The 20,783-nt window shown below is 43.3% G+C and overlaps 1 protein-coding gene across 1 annotated transcript in view; it reads left to right on the top strand.

Annotated features, from left to right (window-relative positions):
- TNRC6B (trinucleotide repeat containing adaptor 6B) overlaps positions 1–20,783 on the top strand; it is an 814,361-nt gene that overhangs the window by 606,572 nt on the left and 187,006 nt on the right. The window contains 3 exon segments of the mRNA XM_073592654.1: positions 9,708–9,833; positions 9,954–10,085; positions 10,696–10,800. Coding sequence (XP_073448755.1) covers positions 9,708–9,833; positions 9,954–10,085; positions 10,696–10,800 — 363 coding nt within the window.

Here is a 20,783-nt window from a genome sequence, read left to right as displayed (position 1 = left end):
CCCGCTCGCGCGGGAAAACAATCTTTTTTGAAAAGAGTGGGGGGGGGCGCGGTGGGAGGAAGGGGGCAGGGCTTGAAGCGGTGTCGGCGTGCTTTAGCGTCCACAACGTGGGGCTGTGTAAGCTATAACTGCACCTTTTGCAGGTGCATTCAGCTGATAGAGGGACACGCAGCAGACAGGGGCATGTGAATGTTGGTGACACAGGTATTCCCAAGGCACGTTTACTTGCATCAGGCTGAGCATTAATAGCAGCTGCAGTTGCTGGACTATTTGCTCAGCAGTGGTTGCATTTTTGGCAGTACCTCTGTATTTGTGCTTAGCACAAATGGGCAGAAGGGGGAGGTACAAATACCCCAAAAAACAGGGGCTCAAAGGGATCTCCCTCAGGCTCTGAGGACCCTCCCTCTGCAATGCCACCCCCCCCCCCGAAAGGCCTAGGGAGGCTGGTCAGAATGAGCCATCGGGTTCGTCAGGGGTTGCAACTGCTTCCGAGATTTCAGCTCCTGTCTATATTACTGAGGAGGTTTTCTCCTCAGCCATGTTTGGATTGGAGGAAAGGTTAGCGGCTTTAATTGCATCTTCCCAGAAGGAGAGGAAATGCATTAGGTCCCCTTCTACCCCCCAGGACCCTCAAACAGAGGAACAGTGGGAGGAGGAAGAGGAATCTCCTTTGCGGTATCATGAAGAGGCTGATGACTCCTCTTCCGATGGGTCAAGTTGGGAAGGACCTTCTTCAGCTTCACAAGCTGAGAAATTGCTGATGCAATCTCTTACTGAAATGGTCCGCTCCACATTTAAGCTACCCTTAGCTCAGTCGGTTGAAAAGCCCACTCCTTGTTTGGGTTCACTAAAGCCTCCTCAAGCTTTGCATGCCTATTCTGTCCATTCATTGCTGGAAAAGCTTATGTATTCTGAGTGGGATCACCCAGATCAACATTTTTTCCCTCCTAAAAAGTTTTCAACACCTTTATCCTATGGAGGAAAGATTTACTAAGATGTGGGGTATACCAGCAATTGACGTACTATATCCTCTGTGAATAAAAGTTTGACTTGTCCGGTTGACAATGCACAAATGCTTAGGGTTCCAACTGATAAAAAATTGGAATTCCTGTTGAAAAACATTTTTTCTTTGGCAGGTTCAGTAGCTCAACCTGCAGTGGCGGCAATTGGGGTATGTCAAACCTTGAGAGACCACTTGAAACAGGTGCTCAAGGTTTTCCCTGAGCAGCAGGCCCAGGATTTAGCAGGGGCTTTGCGTTTTGCAATTGACGCAATCAGAGATTCTATTCTTCAGATCTCTCGCCTTAGGCGTGGGTTGGTGCATATGCGTAGAATCTTATGGTTAAAAAGTTGGTCAGCCGAAGCGCCATGCAAAAAAACTCCTGGCTGGTTTTCATTTTCGCGGTGAAAGGCTGTTTGGGGATGATTTGGACAAATACATCCAAAAAATATCAAGTGGAAAAAGTACCCTTTTGCCAGTTAAGAAAAGGAGTAAACAACCCTCATTTAAATGGGCACTTTTTCCAGGGCCAGGGGCATCAGCCTCCAGGCAGTCGCAATGGCCTTCGCCGTCAAGTTCAGGAGGTCAACCCCAGGGACAAAAGAAGTCCTGGGGGAGGAAACCTACAAGACAGAACACTAAAGCCTCTTTATGAAGGGGCGCCCCCGCACGCTCGAGTGGGGGGAAGACTTCTGCAGTTCTCACAGGTCTGGCAGGAAGAGTTTTGAGACAGATGGGTGGTCTCCACAATAACTCTAGGTTACAAACTAGAGTTCCGAGATTTCCCGTCTCCTCGTTTCCTCAGGTCAAACGTCCCCAAAGACCCAGAGAAAAAGTCTTTCAAGCATTAGACCGACTTTTGTCTCAAAAAGTGATCATGGCAGTCCCCATGAAAGAGTTGGGGTTTTATGGGGATGTCAGACCCATTCTAGATCTCAAGGAACTAAACCGATTCCTGAATATCCGCTCTTTTCGCATGGAATCAATCCGATCTGTTGTCTCCATCCTACAAGGAGAACTTCTGGCGTCAATCGACATCAGGGATGCATACCTGCATGTGCCTTTTTTCCCCGCTCACCAGAAGTATCTGCGTTTCGAAGTAGAAAAACTCTATTTTCAGTTTGTAGCCTTGCCTTTCAGTCTAGCTAACTGCACCTCGGGTGTTTACAAAACTTCTGGCCCTTCCTCTGGCCAGATTAAGGACTCAAGGTATAACAGTTGTAGCATACCTAGATGACCTGCTCTTGATAGACCGGTCGGTAGCCCGCTTAGACCAAAGCTTGGTCACCACAGTCAACTACCTTTTTAATACCTAGGTTGGGTCCTCAACCTAGAAAAATCTTCCTTAAAACCATTAAGAAGACAAGAATGCTTGGGCCTGGTCATAGAGGGTGTTTTTACCCCAGGCAAAGATCCATAAAGGAGCTGTTCAGGTGGTCAGGGCAAAGAAGGGTCCTTCTATTCGCCTTTGAATGAGGTTGCTGGGAAAAATGGTGGCTTCATTCGAAGCAGTTCTCTATGCTCAGTTTCATTCGAGACTGCTGCAAAACAGTATCCTATCTGCTTGGAACAAGAAGGTCCAAGTGCTAGATTTTCCAATGCATCTGTCACAAGAGCCTCAGTTGGTGGAGGATATCCAAGAATCTGCAGAAGGGAAAATCCTTCCTAACCAGTTACCTGGAAGGTGGTAACAGATGCCAGCCTGTCTGGTTGGGGAGCAGTCCTGGAAGAAGCGACTGTCCAAGGAAAATGGTCCAGGACCGAAAGGACCTTGCCCATTAACATTCTAGAAATTTGGGCAACGCGCCTAACCCTAAGGGCCTGGACATTCAGGTTGCAGAATTATCCTGTCAGTCAATTCAGTCCGACAATGCCACAGCAGTGGCTTATATCAATCACCAAGAGGGCACCAGAAGTCATGCAGCCCAGGAAGAGGTAAACCACATCCTAGCCTGGGCAAAAAAGCATGTGCCATGCATATCGACAATCTTCATTCCAGGGATAGAGCATTGGTAGGCAGACTAGGTCCCTAGTCCCTATGGTCCCTTCACCCCGACATCTTCCTGGCTATATGCCAAAGATGAGGGATCCCGGATGTAGACCTGTTTGCGTCCAGGTTTAACAGCAAAGTCGACAACTTTGTGACAAGAACAAGGGATCCACTTGCATACTGAACCGATGCGTTGGTAATCCCGTGGGATCAGTTCTCACTGATTTATGCATTCCCTCCTATTCTGCTGCTACCACGGCTTCTTCGCAGGATCAAGCAGGAAAGGAAGTCGGTGATTCTTGTGGCCCAGAAGATCTTGGTATGCAGAGATCGTAAGGATGGCGGTAGGGGACCCATGGACCCTACCACCATGTCCAGACCTGCTTTTGCAGGGACCAGTGTTCCATCCTACCTTACAAACACTAAATTTAACGGTTTGGCTATTGAAACCCACATTCTGAAGAATCGTGGGCTTTCAGGCTCAGTCATATCTACATTGATTAATGCAAGGTAGCCAGCTTCCAGAGTCATTTATTATAGAGTCTGGAAGGCATATGTTTCCTGGTGTGAATCCAGGGGTTGGCATCCCAGAAAGTATGTCATAGGTAGAATCCTTGCCTTTCTGCAAATGGGGTTAGAGATGAAGCTGGCCTTGAGTACTATCAAAGGCCAGGTCTCGGCCTTATCGGTATTGTTTCAACGACCACTTGTTTCGCATTCTTTGGTCCGTAGCTTTATACAGGGGATAACGTGGCTTAATCCACCGGTTAGGTCACCCCTGAACCCTTGGGACTTGAATTTAGTTCTGTCGGCATTACAGAAACAGCCTTTTGCGATGATACGACATATTCCCTTGGTCCTTTTGACAAGGAAGCTAGTTTTTCTGGTAGCCATATCTTCTGCAAGAAGGGTGTCAGAATTGGCTGCTCTTTCTTGTAAAGAGCCATATTTAGTTACTCACAGGGATAGAGTAGTATTGCGTCCTCATGCTAGCTTTCTGCCGAAGGTGGTTTCAGGTTTTCATCTAAACCAAGATATTGTTCTACCTTCATTTTTTCCATAGACCTGTTCTATGGAAGAAAAGTCACTACATTCTCTGAATGTAGTGAGAGCAGTCAAAATCTATTTGGAGGTGACTGCTCAGATTCGGAAAACAGATGTTTTGTTTGTGTTGCCTGAAGGTCCTAAGAAAGGACAGGCAATGTTGAAATCTAGTGGATTCGTCAAGTAATGTTTCAAGCTTATGGTTTGAAGTGGAAAGTTCCACCTTTTCAAATCAAAGCGCACTCCACCAGGGCTGTTAGTGCTTCGTGGGCAGTGCATCACCAAGCCTCCACGGCTCAGATCTGCATGGCCGCAACTCGGTCTTCAGTCCATACATTCACCAGATTCTATCAGGTGGATGTAAGAAGGCATGAGGATATCGCCTTTGGGCCCAGTGTGCTGCAGGCAGCAATATAGGTCCTCAGGTCTGATTGCACCCTATTTTTGTTTGTGTCTCCCTCCCCTCAGATAGCATTGGTCTGGGACATCCCATACAGTAATTACGGTGGCTCTGTGTCCCATGATGTACAATAAAGAAAATAGGATTTTTATAACAGCTTACCTGTAAAATCCTTTTCTTGGAGTACATCACGGGACACAGAGGTCCCTCCCCTCTTCTAGTTACACGTGTATTGCTTTGCTACAAAACTGAGGTACACCCGGTAAGGGGAGGTGTTATATAGGGAGTTAAACTTCCTGTCTAGGGTGTGCCAGTGTCCATCACCTAAAGGTGCCTACATAACTCATGCAGTAATTACTGTGGCTCTGTGTCCTGTGATGTACTCCAAGAAAGGATTTTACAGGTAAGCTGTTATAAAAATCTTATTTTTTTCAGATCCTCCGAGTTCTTTGCCTTGAGGTGCCATGTTAAACTTCCAGTGACCAGTATGAGAGAGTGAGAACACCAAATTTAACACACCTGCTCCCCATTCACACCTGAGACCTTGTAACACTAACGAGTCACATGACACGGGGAGGGAAAATGGCTAATTGGGCACAATTTGGACATTTTCACTTGAGGGTCTACTCACTTTTGTTGCCAGCAGTTTAGACATGGCTGTGTGTTGAGTTATTTTGAGGGGACAGCAATTTTACAGTTATACAAGCTGTACACTCACTACTTTACATTGTAGCAAAGTGTAATTTCTTCATTGTTGTCACATGAAAAGATATATAATAAAGTATTTACAAAAATGAGAGGGGTGTACTCACTTTTGTTAGATACTGTATATCAGAAATCTAACCTTAAAAAGGTATTGCCAGATAAAGGCATCAAAATAAAATGACATTCCTGTTAAACAGAAGGATGATGAATCCATAAGGCTTACCTCCTACCCCCCAATTTTTGATTTTGAGGCAGAAGTTACCGAGACCCTTGAGCCATTATTCCATGAGAGCTCCTACAGTGACCTCAGCTTGTACAACCAGAATCTCATGAGCTCACCTCCCATAGTTCATTCATCACTCAAACCCAGTTCTGTTTTTTATCCATGTCACACAAAAGGCCCATATTTAGAGACGTTCTATAGAGTGGTTTACTCAGACTTCTTGAAATTGTGCCAACTCCCCCATAGAAGACCCAATACCCTAGGTCAGCTCACCAAACTGGAAAAAAATTAATGGACAACAGTGACATCATCATAAAAACGGCAGCTAAAGGCGGAGGCATTGTCACCCAAGACCAAAAGAATACATTGCAGAGGCATACAGGTTACTTGCTGACACTACTACCTATGTAAAACTTAATAAAGACCCATTACCAGAATACAATTTTGAGGCAGAAACCTTAGTATCTAATGCCCTTGCAAGTGGTACCATTGATAAATTTGAGGCTTCCTTTCTAATTAGGGAGTTCTACCGTACTCCCTATTTCTACCACATCCCCAAAATTCACAAGAATCAAACTAGGCCTATCATCACCGCCATGGAAGGTATCACCACTGGTTTTTCATTATACATAGACCAGTTTTTGCCACTGGCACAAGCATTACAGTTCTATAACTGGGACAGTATCCACTTATTGGAACTCTTAAAACCATATACACGGGAACCTAGTTGCTTGTGGGTCTCGTTAGATGTAACTTCCCTATACACTTCCATTCCCCATCAGTTTGGACCCTTGGCTCTTAACCACTTCTTGTCAACAGATCCCGGCATCAATCACAGACAAGCCAAGTTTATTCTAGAAGCTACAAAATTTTGCCTAACGCACATTTCAATTTTAATGAAGATTTCTTTTAACAGACCCAAGGGACTGCAATAGGCGTGGATTTTGCACCATCCTTTGCAAACTTTGCCATGAAACCAGATACATATGGCAAAGCAACCCATTTGTGGAAACTAATTTTTTTCAGCCAAAATATCGATGATGTGATCATCATCTGGGACGACACATTAGATCTGATAAAATAGTTAGTTTTATTTTGTAACAGCCTGTTTGGTCTTTTGTTCACAGGTGTCCATGATACAGAAAATATATATATCTGCGCTTGGAACAAAAATTCAAGCAGCTATGCACTATAACCCTAGATACCAGGCACATAAGAATATATATAACAAAGTGCAGCGCCAAATAATCACCAGCGTGACATCCACCATACAAAACTATTAATGGCTTACCAGAGAACCAATGATCACCCTTACTCAGGGGGATCAGAAAGCGCTCAGTCGGCTCACTGATCCACTCACTAGGAGCCCAGGTAGCCTCTCAGAAGTCCCACAGATGGTGTGTAATGGTGGACTCACAAGCAAGCCAGGATGCAGCGTCAGGAAGACCTCAGTGGTATCAATGATAATGGCATATGAAAGATACAAGAATCCACATAGAGCAATACTGTAAAAGTCTCACAATTTTTAAAAATGTAGTGCACTTACATAGAGATGGTAAAAACACACATGTAAGCACATCAAAACCAGGACTGGTCAGTTTCCCTCATGTAAAATGGCCGAACGTCGGTCACGCAGTAGTGTGTGTGATGTACGTAGCTTCTCCCGAGGCATTCCCTCCTTTCTGCTACAAATCACAGCTGTTGTCATGCATATTCCCTGGAAATCTCAACAAAGGATCAGTAAGCTGGAATTTATTTATTTTATTTTTTTTTACCACCATGCGCCAACTGTGGAAGAAAGATGGCGTGGGGTTTGGCATGACAGGTGACATAAGTTCATTAATATATTTGCATTTTGCCATTACCCCAGATGGACTAAATATATCCCCAAGGGGCAAAAAAGAAAAGTTGGACCACTCTGTCAGATTCACTGCCAGATTTCACCATCAGTACCAGAATATGGAACATATTTAAAAAACAATCAGTACTTTGTTCCAGTATATCCATGTTCCCCTAGTCACTGCTTATACCCAAAAAAGTGATATGTCTGCTAGCTGTAAGCCATCTTTCTCCATAGTGCTATCATGTATTGCTTATTCCCGGTAGTACCAACTAGCGCCACTAGGTAGCAGTGTATACATAAGGCATCCATAGTCCAAGAATACTAGCTTGACAAAGTAGCATACACTGACCGTGTGCATGCTCGGAAACGTGTCGCAGCATGTCCTGTGACGTCATTGCGCCTGACGCGGTCTAGCCCTCTCTCCTGGATCCCCCTATACACGCAGCCAGCTTCTGGACTCAGCTGAGCGGAGACAGCAGCAGCACAACGTGTTTGTTGTTCCATGGACAGTGGACTATATGACATGCCTATTTTATCTACAAAAATGTGAGTTGCTCTCCTACATTGTGTTCAATAAATACCTTTCAACCACTTCCCGAACGGCGCATGCTGATGTACATTGGCAGAATGGCACGGCTGGGCAAATGGGCGTACCTGTACGTCCCTTTAAATTTGCCGCCGTGACATTGCGTGCGCGCCGGCACGTGCTGACCGGGAGCTCCGTAAGTCGAGTCGCGGGTCCCGCGGACTCGATCGCTGCGGGGATACCCGCGATCGCCTCATGAAGAGGAAGAACAGGGAGATGTTAATGTAAACAAGCATCTCCCCGTTCTGCCTAATGACAGTGTCACTGATCTCTGCTCCCTGTGATCGGGAGCAGAGATCAGTGACGTGTCACACGTAGCCACGCCCCTCCACAGTTAGAAACATTCCCCAGGACATACTTAACCCCTACACTGCCACCTAGTGGTTAACCCCTTCACTGCCAGTGTCATTTACACAGGAATCAGTGCATTTGTATAGCACTGATTGCTGTATAAATGACAATGGTCCCAAAATTGTGTCAAACATGTCTGATGTGTCCGCCATAATGTCGCAGTCACAATAAAAATCGCTGATCGCCGCCATTACTTGTAAAAAAAAAAATATTAATAAAATGCCATAAAACTATCCCCTATTTTGTAAACGCTATAACTTTTGCACAAACCAATCAAACGCTTATTGCGATTTTTTTTTTTTACCAAAAATATGTAGAAAAATACGTATCGGCCTAAACTGAGAAAAAAAAATATTTTTTTAAATATTTTGGGGGGATATTTATTATAGCAAAAAGTAAAAAAAAATGAGTTTTTTTCAAAATTGACACTATTTTTTTGTTTATAGCGCAAAAAATAAAAACCGCAGAGATGATCAAATACCACCAAAAGAAAGCTCTATTTGTGGGGAAAAAAAGGACGTCAATTTTGTTTGGGAGCCACGTCACACGACCGCGCAATTGTCAGTTAAAGCGACGCAGTGCCGAATTGCAAAAAGTTCTCTGGTCAGGAAGGGGGTAAATTCTTCAGGGGCTGAAGCGGTTAATCAGTCTGCACTCTGCCTCTGTATACTCTTCTATAAGATACCTGGATACTGCTTCTAACTCCTCCCTGAGGCTTGCCCTGTGACACGTACAATCATTAAGCCATATAGACTCCAAATAAAATCCCTACAATTGGATGTACTTGCCTGTATGTGATAATTAAGTTCGAGATCCTGGATTTTTTGTCATTCTTAGTTTAATGTAGATGGTGAAAAGGGACAAATTATGGGCAACTATCGCGCCAATTTCTAATGTTTGTTTGACGCCATTCCTATTACACAGCTCTATCTCCTTGCACAGAAAATTACCCACTAAGAGGAAGAGGAGGTGCCTGGGGTATGACAAAAAAAATGTCTGAAAATGCTGGTGCACCAAAATGCAGATAAACGCATGTAATTTATTTACAAACGGTAACGATCTGAAGGAAATGTTTCAACTTTTTCAAGTGTAGCTTACCGGCTTCAAATAATAACTGAATCAAGATCATTGGATTGTAACTGTGTATCCAGGATTCATACAAAATTACTCAAACCGATGAACAGGATTTGGGTTGGAAGCTTCAAATTGTGCGAAGAAATATCTAGAGTATATTCACATATCAACATCTACATTAAACAGCATGTTTCTTTCTTGAACAATTTGCTGATAAAATGTATTGGAAAAAGCCACCTTGATTTAAGCTCAAATATGTATTGTACTGGTTCTCGAAAGGATATTGTTCATAAATACAGTGTGTGTATATGTATGTATGTGTGTGTATGTATGTGTGTATATTTATTAAAGTATCTGTACACTTCTCTCAAAAAGCCCCCAAAGTTTGTAATGCTCAGGACTCTAATTTCATATTCTGTGTCCTTTAGGTAAACCTAACCAGTAAAATCACATCCTTCAGGAATGTAGTCATACAATTTTTATCTCTTTAGGGTGGCAATCACGGTCTGTTCGGGAACAGCGGTGCACAATCGCGAGGCATGCACAACCCTGTGCCATCGCTCAACTCCTCTCCCAACCTCCGGGCACAAGTGCCTCCCCAGTTCCTCTCTCCACAGGTGGGTCATGGCCTATTTTTGTTTATGAACATATTTGCAAATAGATTCTTAATTTTCAAATTATTATTAGTGTTTCAAAATCTTAGCCGTTCTGATTTTTTTTTTCCCTCTTCCTGTCAGGTCTCAGCCTCTATGCTGAAGCAATTTCCAAACAGTAACATGAGTCCAGGACTGTTTAACATGGGGCCTCAGCTCTCTCCTCAGCAGATCGCCATGCTCAGCCAACTCCCTCAAATCCAGCAGTTTCAGCTGGTAATCTTCCAGTTTATGCTTTTTGAATATATTTGTGTGTACATGTGCAATATCTAATCAATTTTTTGCATCAACGATTCTACGGAGATTTAGAATAAACGTTTATTGGTAATTTTTACCAACATTAGATGATGGTATAAGGACAAGACATTTTCTTTTAAAGAGCCACCTTTACATTGTTCAGCTTAGGGAGACAAAGTATGTGTAAAGGTACCCAGAGATATTAGATGTCAGTTGTTTTAGGACAGAATAGACATGTAGTCTCATGCCCTTGTACAGTTCCAGACATCCCTGACCAAAAGGCCTGAAGGGAAATAGTGAACACAGTTGTTAGTACAGTGCTGCTTTTTGCCCTCTTAGTCAGTGCTAAAGATCTCTAGTAGCAGCTCACACTCTTTTTTTTATAGTTTCAACTTAGTAGTGTTCTTAGTAGAGGATGCCTGTTTATGAACCCAGGGCAGACTTTGCCTGTACATACTGTATCTCCTTATGATTATCTATCCATGGTTATGTATGTGTGGTGATTGGAAAGTTTGTGAACCATTTAATCTTTAATCACTTCAAATTAAATGTTTTAGCTAAATCCATTGATGTGTTTTATCTTGCACAGGCCTGCCAGCTTCTTCTGCAGCAGCAACAACAGCAGCAGCAGCAGCAGCTTCTCCAGAATCAGAGGAAGATTTCACAGGCTGTCAGACAGCAACAAGAACAGCAGGTGACTGTCTACATTTTTATAAAGCTTAACTTGCCAAAACAGCACAGGTGACCTAAATGTAAAGGCAGTTTAATTTGAAGTTTCAACGAGGCACAAGCTTATGCCTCGTTGAAACATTGAATTAAACCTCCATCATGCATTCACCTTTCAAGACCTATGAGTGCCACTGTCTTTTTTGGTTTATATGCACCCGAGCCCATTTTTTTTTTTTATCCCCGATTTGTGTACGGTGACAACCATTGGGGACATATATAGATCTAGATCTAGATATATATATATATTTTTTTTTTTTTTTTTTTTTTGGCACATATATATATATATATATATATATATATATATATATATATATATATATATATATATATATATAGAGTTGTGCCAAAAAAAAATTAAGCACTTTCAACAACTGGCTAGCAACAGGAATGGAGTGGTTTACTTTAACAAATATATGTGAACCATCACCTTATAAAACAGCTGATTCAGTTTAAAATAAAAATGCACAGCAAAACATTTGTGTGTGTGTGTATAATATATAAATATATATATATGTATAAAAGGGCTGCACCGATCTGTTTTTTTAATCGGTGAGTATGAGTACCGATACTTTAGGTCATGTACATATCGATACCTTTGCGGTGCAATTTGAGCCCATACAAAATGAATGTGCTCTAATTGCATACGATTTAAATAGGAATGTGGTACAATTCCTGTCCAGATCACATGCAGTTTCCCTCACCGCTCTTGTGTGAACCCAGGATGAAGTTACTATATCAAGCCTGGGTTCACACAGGAACAGTGTGGGAAACTGCATGCGATTTGGACAGGAATCGCACTGCATTCCTATTTGAATCACATGCAATTCTTTGCAGTGCGATTTGAGCCTATTCATTTTGTATGGTTTCAAATCGCACAGCAAAGGTATCTGTTTCAGGTATTGGTGCATTTGTACAAGTACTCGTGCAAATGCTTATGCCGCGTACACACGGTCGGACTTTTCGTCTACAAAAGTCCGACAGCCTGTCCGACAGACTTCCTGCGGACTTTCGGCGGACTTGCAGCAGACTTTCTAACGAACGGACTTGCCTACACACGACCACACAAAAGTCCGACGGATTCGTACGTGATGACGTACACCGGACTAAAATAAGGAAGTTCATAGCCAGTAGCCAATAGCTGCCCTAGCATGGGTTTTTGTCCGTCGGACTAGCACACAGACGAGCGGATTTCGGGGTCCGTCGTAGTTACGACGTAAAGATTTGAAGCATGTTTCAAATCTAAAGTCCGTCGGATTTGAGGCTGAAAAAGTCTGCTGAAAGTCCGGAGAAGCCCACACACGATCGGATTACCAGCCAGCTTTAGTCCGTCGGCGTCCGTTGGACTTTTGTAGACGAAAAGTCCGACCGTGTGTACGCGGCATTAGTATCGATATTGTTGCAACCCTAATATAAATATATATATACATATACACTGGGAATCTAAATTGGAGAACAATTTATGAAACGTAATATTTTCCAGAAATAATGTAATCTTCATTGCTCAACATTTAATAGATTTTTCTGTTGTGGCTATACCATTCTAATAGAACAATGTTTTTCAAAATAACCAAGGCACTTCAACAAAAAAAAAACATTTATTTTGTAGAAAACACAATGATCAAAATTAGAGAACAGCAATGACTGTGCCATGGCAAAAGATTACAACTAAAATTTCTGGAGGTTACATCAACAATTAGTAGGAGGTGTACAGGCCCTTGCTTTGAATGACTTCAGCACATCTATGGCCACAGGACATCACTAGTCTCTCACACTGCTCTGGTGTGATTTTGTTCCACTCTTCTTCCTTTCTCTTCCACAGTTCGGTGACTACAGTGGGTTTCTTTGCCAAAACTTTGTCCCCAAGGATTTTCCATTGGGTTTAGATCAGGAGTCTGGGCTGGCCATTTCATTATCTCAACGTTTACAGCTTCAAGGAACTGTTTTACTCATTTTGCTATGTGACGAGGGCTTTGTCGTGCATGAAAATTGCTGGCTGATTGGGTGATGAACGCAGGGAAGGAACCACATGTTGTTGAAGAAGGTTCTGATAAACTTTTGCATTCTCTCTGCCATGTAGCTGTATAAGAGGCCCAACTCCTGCTGCAGAAAACATCCCCCAAACCATGAAGCTTTCCCCTCCACTTTTCACTGACTTCTTTACGCACTTTCGGTTCAGTCTTTCCCCATTTTGATGACAAACATAATGTTTCCCATCAGACCCAAATAAATTAAACTTACTTTTATCACTATATAGTGAGCTTTGGACCAGTTCTCCTCTGTCCACACAACATGCTCCTCAGCAAAGGTTAGACTAGCCTTTTGATTCTTTCTGCTAATGAGAGATTTGGTCACTGCAGAGTGGGCTTTCAGTCCAAATTCTCTTAGGCTCCATGCACACTGGAGCTCAAAAAAGCTTTTTCTGGATGTCAGATTGCTGGCAGAAAATGCTGGTTGAAAAACGCGCTTTTAACAGCGTTTTGTACTAGCGTTTATGAGCGTTTTTTAGCGTTTATGGGCGTTTTTAATAAAAATATACAGAGGACACTCCAAAAATCCCACAATGCATTCCGGAACGCCCACAATGCATTGAAAAAATAGAACGCCGAGCACTAATTAACATGCGTTTATGAGCATTTATCGGCATTTAGGGTTTTAGCTTTTTTTTGTGGTCAGAAAAACGGCACTTTGAACGCGATTTTGTGGCGTTCAGAGAGCAGCTCATAAACTCCACTGCTGATAAAAGCTAAAAAAAAAAGTCCATGTGTGCATGGACACAGGATAACATAGAGTGGAGTTTGGGCATTTTTTTTAACAACCCATAAACTCCAAAACGGCCGTTTATGAGCTCCAGTGTGCATGAAGCCTTAAACATCGAGACACTGACAAGACAGATCCTTACTCTGTTCAGCGTTGAACTGGTGAGCAATCGCAGCTGCAGTTTTGAACCCGTTGAGATTATCCGCATTATCCTGTCCTCTTGCATTTTTGTGGACGACCAGCCTTCTTGGGGGACTTAAATGCATTTGTGATGCTGTAAAGATGCAATATTATAGAAATCACAGATTTGAAAAGACAAACTTCTCTTGTCTCTATGGCTGAAAGGGTCATCCCTTTGGCCTTCATCTGGACAACCTGCTGCCGGAGGGTTTCCGTCAATTTAGAAAGGCTCACCATCTTGCAAAGTCAGTGAAAACTGGAAAGTTAGGCTGCCAGTTAAATAGGGTTTGTCAATACAATCAAAGAAATTAGCACAAGGTGCCAGATTAACAGAGGTATCTGAAAATGTTTTTGATCAATGTTCTTTTTCAAATCTCATTGAAGTTTTTTATTCTGTGCTTAAAAAGATATTTAACTCATCAAATATACTTAACAAAACTGCTTTTACTCCTGTTTAGAAAATTTCAAATAGGACTAAGCAGTTAACCTTGAAATTTAGGAAATTGTAGGCTGTTCTCTAATTTTGATCTCCAGTGTGTGTATATATACAGTATCTCACAAAAGTAAGTACAGCCCTCACACTTTGGAGACCTTGCGCTCCTCCAGCTTTCATTTGAGGATGCCCCACAGATGCTCTATAGAGTTTAGGTCTGGAGACATGCTTGGCCAGTCAATCATCTTTACCCTCAGGTTCTTTAGCAAGGCAGTGGTTATCTTGGGGGTGTGTTTGGGGTCGGTATCATGTTGGAATACTGCCCCTCCGAAAGGAGGGGATCATGCTCTGCTTCAGTACATCACAGTACATGTTGGCATTCATGGTTCTCTCAATGAACTGTAGCTCCCCGGTGCCGGCAGCACTCATGCAGCCCTAGACCATGACACTCCCATCACCATGCTTGACTGTAGGCAAGACACACTTGTCTTTGTACTCCTCACCTGCTTGCCGCCATACATGTTTTACACCATCTGAACCAAATAAGTTCATCTTGGTCTCATGACACCACAGGACATGGTTCCAGTAATCCATGTCCTTTGTCTTCAGAAAACTGTTTGCGGGCTTTCTTGTGCATCATCTTTAGAAGAGGCTTCCTTCTGGGATGAGCAGCCATGCATACCAATTTGATGCAGTGTGCGGCATATGGTCTGATCACTGACAGGCTGACCCCCCCACCCCTTCAACCTCTGCAGCAATGCTGGCAGCACTCATGCACATGCACTCAGCATCTTTGGTCAACCATGACGAGGACTGTTCTGAGTGGAACCTGTCCTGTTAAACCGCTGTATGGTCTTGTCCACTGTGCTTCAGCTCAGTTTCAGGGTCTGGGCAATCTTCTTATAGCCTAGGCCATCTTTATGTAGAGCAACAATTATTTTTTTTCAGATCCTCAGAGAGTTCTTTGCCATGAGGTGCCATGTGAAACTCCCAGTGACCAGTATGAGAGAGTGTAAGCAATAACAAATTTAACACACCTGCTCCCCATTCACACCTGAGACCTTGTAACACTGAGTCACATGACACCGGGGAGGGAAAATGGCTAATTGGTCCCAATTTGGACATTTTCACTTAGGGGTGTACTCACTTTTGTTGCCAGCAGTTTAGACATTAACGGGTGTGTTGTTATTTTGAGGGGACAGCAAATTTACACTGTACACTCACTACTTTACATTGTAGCAAAGTGTCATTTCTTCAGTGTTGTCACATGAAAATATATAAAAAAAAATTTTACAAAAATGTGAGGGGTGTACTCACTTTTGTGAGATACTGTATATAGAGGCAGATAAAGAGCAATACACTGATCTTCCCAGAGAAAAGCTGTGCAGGGTGGCATGTCAGCACAAGGGTGTGCTTCTATGCCCAACAGGGCCAGTTTGAAAAAGAAAAACAGAGGCATTGGCAGGATCATTAGGTATTTACACAAAGGAGGACATACAAACAGAACAGAATACTTTTTTTTTTTTTTTTTTAAGTACATAGTATAATATACACATCAGGAGTAAAAAGTGTTTCTAAAACCAAACACAAAAATGTAATCTATTGCACATTTCAAGTACAAAGTTGTATTAAACCCAAAAGAAAACTTAGATTAGAGCTTACTCATTTTTTTATGTGGCGGCTGCATTCGTTTTTTCTCTTTAGTCTTTATTTCCTTTATTTTCACTTGCTGAGCCTGCCAGTAAGTTTGTTGTCTTTCAAAAGAACATACTGTCCATATGTAGCAGTTGGAGAGTTGAAATAAACCATTTAATACTGACGGGTGCTTACAATATTCAGCTTTTAAAATGTGAAACCAAGAAACCTATATAACCTAGTTTAGTGCAAAATGGTGAAAATAAAAAAGTGAAATAACAGCAGCACTTACTGATATCAGAACACCCGATATCCGCCTACAGTATGTACATATACTATATAGTAGACAATGTGCTACACTGTTAAATCCATCAAATTTTTGAATGCATCATTCCAATAAACTTTGTTAATTAACTTATTTAATTACACACTCTAAATGAAAAAGTGCAATGTGAAGTGTATTCTTTGCACTACCATCACCAATTTCGGTGCACTTGGCCACCACCACATCAATCAGCTTACCGAAACACTACAACTCAATGGAGAGATCTAATATAGTTTTATGCTGCCCGTAGATGTATGGCTCTCCCCTTGTGCTGCTCACACACAGCCACGTGCACCAAGAACGACTCTCGTATAAACTAGAAGCAGTTCTCCTACAGCCCTAAACAGTTCGCAGTTGCTGGTAAATGCTGTGCACGGGATAGAGCCATTCACCTATCAGCGAGCATTTTTTGTTTATAATGATCAGCTTTTATTTATGTAAAGCCTTTATACCAAAAGGAACAAAACTGTTTGCTGTAACTGGGTAAAAAGTGTTAGCTGGCATTTGGCTTCCATTTGTTAGTGCATCTAAATCTGCTAATGCATTTAACACTCCCCGCCCCAGATTAGCAGTGCTGCTGTCCAAAGGTGTGTCTGTTGCTGCTTCATCCTGAGTGTAGGCACTCTAATACAGGTGGTGTGGTTTTGACCTGATCACCAGGTGAAAACGGGGGGAAAAAAACTAAGAAAAAAAAAACAAATGCAGCCACCACATTTAGAGAAATATAGCCAAAGCTTTTTTGGCTGTACTTCTATGGATCACAGGAGTGCACGTCTGTGACCCATTTTCAGCTGTCGGCGAGCTAAAGTCCGCTGTTGGCTGACGTCACAGAGCCAGTCCAGACTCTGAAAAGATCCTGACCATATGGTTCTCCATTGCAAGGAGAATAGGGGGATTAGTATATTACAAAAAGACAGTGACATTGTTATATGTTCTCAGGCCATAGGAAATGGGAAAGTCACAGGGCATTTTCTGTATTTGCTGAAAGTGTTCCTAGCCTGAAAAATGGAAACAAATGCAGCCACCATATTTAAGGACTGGTGAGCTGCAATAGAGTAAATTGTTCCTGGGTTTAGTTGTCCTTTAACCTCCCTGGCTGTTTTCCCGAGTGTGGCTCGGGGTTAAATTTTAGTACCATTAGCGGTAACCCCGAGCCACACTTGGGATTGCATTGCAGGATCCTGGTGCAGTATACTTACCTTGTCCCCAGGATCCTGCAATGTCCCCCCACTGTGTCCGTGGGCTCTGTCCTCCGCCCGATGCCTGTCTGTGCCGGGTTCCGTTGCCTGCGAGCGTTGCGACGCACGGGGGTGGAGCCCGGCAGCAAATTCAAAAAAATGAAAAAGCATAATACATACAGTACACTGTAATCTTACAGATTACATTACTGTATAAAATAATTTCACATCCCTTTTGTCCCCAGTGCTTTGTCCAATGCCCTGCATGCAGTTTTATATGATATATACTGTTCTTTCTTCTTGGAAACTGGAGATTGTGTCCCTTTACGTCAAAAGTGGTTTTAGACCAGCTAGAAAGCAGCAATAGTAAATTAGAACACTCGCAGAATTGAGCGATCGTGAATCATGGGGAAATTAATTTTATTATTATTATATTATTATTTTGAATTACAGGCCTACAATCTAAAACGCCAAATTTCTATGCAAAATAAATGTACCGCTTTGAGGCGCAAAAATCTGACATAATCATACCGCCAGGGAGGCTACGTAGTGCCAAATTACTATTTGCAGAGAATTGTCAGCCTAGTGGGTGTGATTTCTCCATTTATGTGCAGGGTAACAGCCCTAGTCATAGCCAGTGCCTAGCGGAAAAAATATGTGGTCAGTTTGCATTCATTATAAATGAGGACAAATCTCTCCAGCCATTGCTGATTGTACGTATTTGATACACTGACAAACTGTTCAAATGAATAAAGTGTGTAATTATCCCGATCAGATTTCTTGTCTGTTTTTTTTTTTTTTGACACACAAGGTGAAGTAATTCTAAGACTGAGCTATGCTGTTGCCTTCAGGAGATTGGACATTGGCAAACAAAGCTGTAAGACGGCCTAGTATATCCCCTCTGGCATGCTGCATTTTTTTTTTAGTGTTATAGAAAAATGGGCATCTTCCCTCCCCTGAAAGTAACAAACCCATTTCTTTGACTCTGTACACTTTTTTTTTCCGTAATTGTACAGCACAGGTATACAGGCAACATATTCATTCACCATGGTTATAGGTGTGTACCTTCAGATGATTGGACACTAGCAAGCTTTTGAGGACACACCCCTTTGGAGTGCCTCCTCCATAATCCCACCCCACTCCTTGAATCCTCTGTTTTGTGCTGGTGTCTGAAGATGATGAATCTCTTCTCCTTTGCCGAGGAATATGTTTTCTTCTAAATACTTCAATGCCTCACTGTTTTCTAATGCCTACACAGACGCAGTGTACCCGGATCAGTGCAACCTATATAAAACCTTTGGAGCCATACCTGGACCTCATGCTGCGAAAATGGCCTGTAATGTTTGCTTCAGGCACTTACCTTGGGGCTTGGTGCAATGTGTTAAGTCAGCCTCAGAGGCTATACAGGTCCAGGGCACTGGTCCATCACTATGGAACCCACTCCCTGAAGACTTCTTTGGCGGTATGCCAACCGTGCCTGGTAAAGCTTGAACTTTATGTACAGTCCAACTTTGTGGACAGGTAAAGCAGAATCACCCTGTATCTGTGGTCATTACTGTAAAATTAGGTATATGTTTGTAATGTATTCAACTCACAGTGATAACTTTTCAAGGTTGGTTCTAAAGTTTTAAACCACTCAGAACTCGCAAACTTTCCCCCATCCTTTTGCCTTGAGGATTCATATACTGTACAACAGGCATCACTAAATGGTGGGCCGAATCCGGACCCAGTAGCAGCTCTATGCGGCTCGCAGCCTCGCCAAATAGTTGCCTGAGTGTTCTCTCCCCTCTGCCGACTCAACTGCCTGCCGCTAACATCCTTGATTACATGGGAGGCGCGGCAGGTCTCTCTATTACATAATCAAATCACTCCCCCTCCCCACACTGCCCTACCTAAGTCACACAAGCTGGGAAACACACATGGCAGGTCCGGACAAAGGGCGGGACTTTTCAAGTTACAAAGCAGGTGATTGGTTGCAATACAGTGGGGCGGTCCCAGCAACCAATCACCAGCCTTTACCTTGAAAAGTCCCGCCCTTTGGACCTGCCATGCGTGCTTCCTGGCTTGTGTGACTAAGGTAGGGCAGTGTGGGGAGGGGGAGGAAGAGGGAATGCTGCATTGATGAAAGGGACAGTCTGACTCTAATATCGAGGGAGGACTGTGATGGAGTGGGATCTGTAATGGGGGTCTGTGATGGAGGGGGATCTGTGATGGGAGGTCTGTAATGGGGGGATCTGTGATGGAGTGGGGGGATCTGTGATGGAGGGGTCTGTAATTGGGGTGGTAGGGATCTGTTCTCTGATGGGACTGTGGTGGAGAGGATCTTTGATTGGGGGATCTGTGTTTGTGGGGGGGGGGTCTGTGATGGGGGTAGAGGGGTCTGTAATTGGGGTGGGAGGGATCTGTGATGGATGGAGGGGGTCTTTAAGGGGACACGCTGTAATGGGACAGTCTGTAATGGGTTGGCGGGTCTCTGATGGGTCGGTTTCTGATGGGGGACTGTGATGTAAAAGGGAGAGATGTGCTGTGAAGGGGGGACTGAGGGTACTGATGTAAGGGCTTGTTCACACTTGTGCAGAGATCTATATTTTTCTGCCATAGAAAAACACAGATATCTACAAGGGCAATAGAAAACAATTGTAACGTGCACGAGAAGCTGTGATGCAGGGGCGGCGCCAGGTTGGTGCTTGGGTGTGCTAAAGCACCCCCAAACATTATTTAAGCACCCCCAGAAATTACCTGAATTACCAATATAACGTCACACAATTTTTTAAAGAATATTTTACCTGCAAGCCCTGTGTGACAAAAAAGGTCTGGGTACTCTTTCATCTAGAGGAGGGATACCTTGGCTCTGGCCGCATAAGCCACTAATGTTCAGTGAGTTCCGGTAGGGGTGCGGTTGGTGTGCTCATATCAGTGGCGGAGTGATCACAGTGCCCTGCAAAGGCACTAGGTTTTAAAATTACTGGGACATGTGGCGCCTCTACACTTGCTGACCGCACTATGGAGGATGGAAAAGCTTGCAAGTCCAGCTCAGCTCAGCCCATGGAGGAAGGTAATTTTGCTTTCTCTGAATGAAAGCCACGCCCACCCCTCTTCCTCATCACCACCAGGCAGACAGGAACTGTGTGTGCTTATATTGAGCTGTTGTGGGCTGAGCCAGGATCAGGTCAAGGGGAGAGTTTCCTGTCCCAGCCCTGGAGGAGGAAGGATTACTTCTGGAAATGCAGGTAGGCTCCACCCACCCCCTCACCATCACAACATCACCTGCCTGGTCCTGATTCTTATTATGGAGCTGCTGTATGCGGAGGGAGGGGGGGAGTGACTCCAGTCTTTATCAATGGTGGAAGGATAAGAATTGTGACTCCAGTCCTCTATAGTGGTGGCAGGCATTAATGTAGGGGCATGCCTAATCTGGATAAGATTAATCCTGTGTTCTG

This window comes from Aquarana catesbeiana, linkage group LG07 (assembly GCF_042186555.1).
Source record: "Aquarana catesbeiana isolate 2022-GZ linkage group LG07, ASM4218655v1, whole genome shotgun sequence".
Classification (NCBI taxonomy): Eukaryota; Metazoa; Chordata; class Amphibia; order Anura; family Ranidae; genus Aquarana; species Aquarana catesbeiana.
This window is presented reverse-complemented; position numbering and strand designations above follow the sequence as displayed.